This window comes from Triticum dicoccoides, chromosome 3A (assembly GCF_002162155.2).
Source record: "Triticum dicoccoides isolate Atlit2015 ecotype Zavitan chromosome 3A, WEW_v2.0, whole genome shotgun sequence".
Classification (NCBI taxonomy): Eukaryota; Viridiplantae; Streptophyta; class Magnoliopsida; order Poales; family Poaceae; genus Triticum; species Triticum dicoccoides.
The window spans coordinates 151,718,661-151,722,526 of record NC_041384.1 but is presented as its reverse complement, the minus strand read 5'-3'; the positions used below and the strand labels follow the sequence as shown (position 1 = coordinate 151,722,526).

At 54.4% G+C, this 3,866-nt stretch overlaps 1 protein-coding gene across 1 annotated transcript; it reads right to left on the bottom strand.

Moving 5' to 3' along the window:
- Positions 1-443: 443 nt before the first annotated feature.
- LOC119267666 (cytochrome P450 71A1-like) lies at positions 444-2,445 on the bottom strand. The gene is made up of 2 exons (XM_037549095.1): positions 1,409-2,445; positions 444-1,328 (listed from the first exon to the last, which is right to left on the bottom strand). The coding sequence occupies exons 1-2, from the start codon at positions 2,351-2,353 to the stop codon at positions 726-728; spliced, it is 1,548 nt and encodes a 515-aa protein (XP_037404992.1). The 5' UTR covers positions 2,354-2,445; the 3' UTR covers positions 444-725.
- Between the last annotated feature and the right edge of the window lie 1,421 nt (positions 2,446-3,866).

Here is a 3,866-nt window from a genome sequence, read left to right as displayed (position 1 = left end):
TCTGGGAGAAGCTGGGGAGGGGGGCGAATCTGGTAGAATCGCCCAAAAAAACTGGTCCGAAGACCATCTCTTTATCCACGACTGCATCGAAGGGTAACTCTTCGTTCGCGACGGCAACGACGAGGAGATAAATTTTCCTTTTTTCAAAGAGAAATATAGTTTCGAGATTTTATAAAGATGTCAACATTTTAAAAGAAAATTCGCATGCAAGTGTGTGAGCATTTGGCCCATGGCCTGGAGTGTCGACTGTCGAGGATATATACGTTACGTTGAACCACTGTTCTGATGGGGTCATAAGAAATGAAATCAGTAGACTAAAAAACGAAAAGAAATTAGTCGTCTCCCTACCTTCTCTTTGCTCCTTTTGCCTTCTGCTTCCAGTTTGAATTCTCTCATATACCTCAATTCTCCATGAAACCCTACAGTACACTACAATACTGAGATCCATGCAAGATTCGGTTAGGCTTTGAAGCAAACACTACAATACATTTTTACAGATTTTCACAGTTTCTTCTTGCGAGCAATGCTACACTTACGTAAATAATGTTACGTGTTTTACGTAAAGTGCAACGTGGCTAATTAGTATTGGAGAAGGGGGAGGAAGGGGCCCCACCCACCTGAAAATCAGGGGGGCCGAAGTTAATTAGTTAGGCAGTTTACGTTAGTCTTCGTCTGCTGTACGTAGATGTAGGATTATTGTTCTTCTTGCATAGCAACAAGTTTATCTAACGAAACCGCAGTTTAGCGACAAGCGGCAGGCCGGACTTGAGATGCACGGCGAGCCCGTTCACCTCGCGCATGTCCAGCGACGCCCCGGCCGGCTCCCAGTCGAAATGGTACATCAAACTCGCCAGCGCCATCTCAACGGTCGCCGCGGCGAATCCGACCCCGGGGCACCCCCGCCGCCCAGCACCGAACGGTATCAGCTGGAAGTCCTGCCCCTTGTAGTCCACCGCGCCGTCGAGAAACCTCTCCGGTACGAACTCCTCGGCGCGCTCCCACGCCGCCGGGTCCCGGCCGACGGCCCACGCGTTGATGACCACCCGCGTGCCCGCCGGGACGTGGTGGCCGAGTATCTCGGCGTCGTCTTGTGGCTCTCGGGGCACGAGGAGCGGGATCGGTGGGTGCAGGCGTAGCGTCTCCTTGACCACCGCCTTGAGGTAGTGCAGCTTGTCGATGTGGTCCTCGGTGATGACGTGCCCGGAGCCACCGACGGCCGCCCTGAGCTCGTCCTGGAGCTTACGCATGCTGTCTGGGTGCGTGATGACCTCCGCCATGGCCCACTCCATTGCCGTGCTCGTCGTGTCCGTGCCCGCCGCGAACATGTCCTGCGCGTCGACGACGTACGTACAAGAAACATGTTAACCACTAACAACGAGCACGGCGGCATAATAAACACGTACTGTACCAAAATGATGGCCTTGATTTCGGTCGTGCTGAGACGCATGCCAGCTTCGTCGTCAGTATCGCTCACGTCCAACAACACGTCCACGAAATCCCTGTGATCGCCGCCGTCATCTCCCGTCTGCTGGCCGGCTTGACGCCGGCGGCGGTGGTCGCCGATCACCTTCTCGAGCACACCGTCGAGCGCCTTGAACGTCCGTCTGATCTTCCCCTCCATCCCCCTCACGGCGTCCAACCACCCCAGCCACGGCAGGAGCTCCCCCAGAGGCGCCGTGCCGAGCAGCTCCTGGAAGTCGTTGAACACCTTCCTCAGCTCGCGTTCCTTGTTGCCTTCCTCATACAGGCCGCGCGCGCTGTCGTCCCCGAACGCGGCGCGCGAGACCACCGTGTTGGCGTAGGCGACGAGGAGCTCACACAGGTCCACAGCGGCGCCGCCCGCCGCCGCTCCGCGGACGCGCTCGACCAGCGCGGCGGCCTCCTCCTCCCGGACGCCGCGGAAGGAGAGGATGCGGAGCGGGCTGAGGAGGTGGACCACGCACACGCGGCGCGCCTGGCGCCAGTACTCGCCGTAGGGCGCGAACGCTACGTCGCGCCCGTAGAGGAGCCGGTCGGCCATGGCGCTCCGGGGCCGGCTCGCGAAGGCCAGGTCGCGGGCCCTCATCACCTCCTCCGCGGCGGCCGGCGAGGACACGACCACGGTGGGCACGCGGCCGAGCCGGAGCAGCAGGACCGGGCCGTGTGCGGCGGCCAGGGACCGCAGGGCCCGGTGCGGCAACGAGCCGAGGAGATGTAGGTGGCCGAGCAGCGGGAGGCCGCGCGGTGACGGCGGAAGATGCCTCCGTCCTCCATCGCTGCCGCTGCGCAGAGGGGCGGGCCTACGGAGGATGTACAAGAGAGACACGGCGAAGGCGAGGAGGAGGAGCACGAGTGCAAGAGGCGAGACGGCCATGTCGTCGAAGAAAGACGAGCGTTATGGGCTTCTGGCGCCGTACTGGTAACGCTGGTAACCATGCACTCAAGGCGTCCACGAAAATATGTGGTGGCATTGCCGTGTCGACTGTTGAGTGAAATGGAAATGGATCGAGAGATGAGTGGTTACTTGTTACGTGTAAAAAATGGGCAAGAAAAAGCAGAGGCTAGTGGTAAGTCCGCTGAAAATAAATTTAGGGTCACTCGATTCATTTTCAGCCTTCAGATATAGATTCAATTATGTGGATGCCTTCTTCTGGAGTACTTCTCAACTAGTTTCCTGTTTGTCTTCGACCTCTCAACTACTGAATTCCTATAGGAGATATGATATCTTCGTATTTATGTCCAGCTAATAGCCTCCATTAATGTTGAGAGAAGGCTTCACTCGCATTTTTTTTGCCTAGATTGACCATGGACAATATTATTATTGTTCTAGAGGTTAAGGTGTTGAGGTAAAGAGGTGACAGTAATATTCTTCGGTTTTCGTCTTTGCAATTGTAGGGGAGTGGTGGCAAACCTAAGAATGGTTGCGTCTGTGGGGAAAGACTTAATCAACCTAGTGAAAACCAGCCTGAGAAAACTAAGGCGGTGGCATATGTAGATTACTCTTGTAGCGCGTATGTGTACTAGGATCGGTCCACTTTTGACATATAACATGTGGCTAGAGAGATGGAGATCTAGAACCATGCCTCCACATGTGTTGTGCAGATCGCATTAGTGATCATTACTCTGCAACCCTAGAGAACGTTTACTACTCAAACTCAGCCATCATTTAGTTTTGTCCTTTTATTTCCTGTTTTTACCTTTTCTTTGGTAGTTTAGTAAAACTGATTTATCTTTTCGGTAGCAACCGATGGAGTGGACCATTTTTGAACTCCTATTTGGGTGCATACAAACTGCATAGGTGATAACATAGTTACGGGGTTGATAATGTCATTCTTTTCGTTTCCTGTGGGTTCGACACTTTACGAAATAACCACAATGCCCCGTGCACTTGCAGGACATTAGCGACATGTCGTCCTGATCAATGCTAATAGTAGCTAAGTACTCGTCAACCAATGTGCATACTCGTCGACCATGTCATGTCCCTGCGATGGAGAGCTCACTAGCTAGTACGGGTAGAAGGCAGGCCTTTGTCGTGCAAGGCTGGACCTTCCCCACATTGGAGCAGCTGTCGTCGAGGCAGAGGAGGTTGACACCGAAGGTATCGCGGGAGAACGACATGGGAACATTGAAGTCGTCGAACACCGAGATGTTGTAGTTGTCCAGGGCGGGGGCACTGCCGAGCGTGAACTCATCCAGCGTCGCCAGCGGCTTACCGGACAGCTGACAGACGAGCTGGTCACTGTAGTCGCGAGTCGCACATGTTCCACGACCCTCTGTGTCGAAGGCGCCCCCGTCCATAGAGATTTAGAAGACACTCATGGATAGAACGAACAATATAACTTGACCTATTGAACAAATATATTGCCGTGTCTGGTGGGGGACTTATG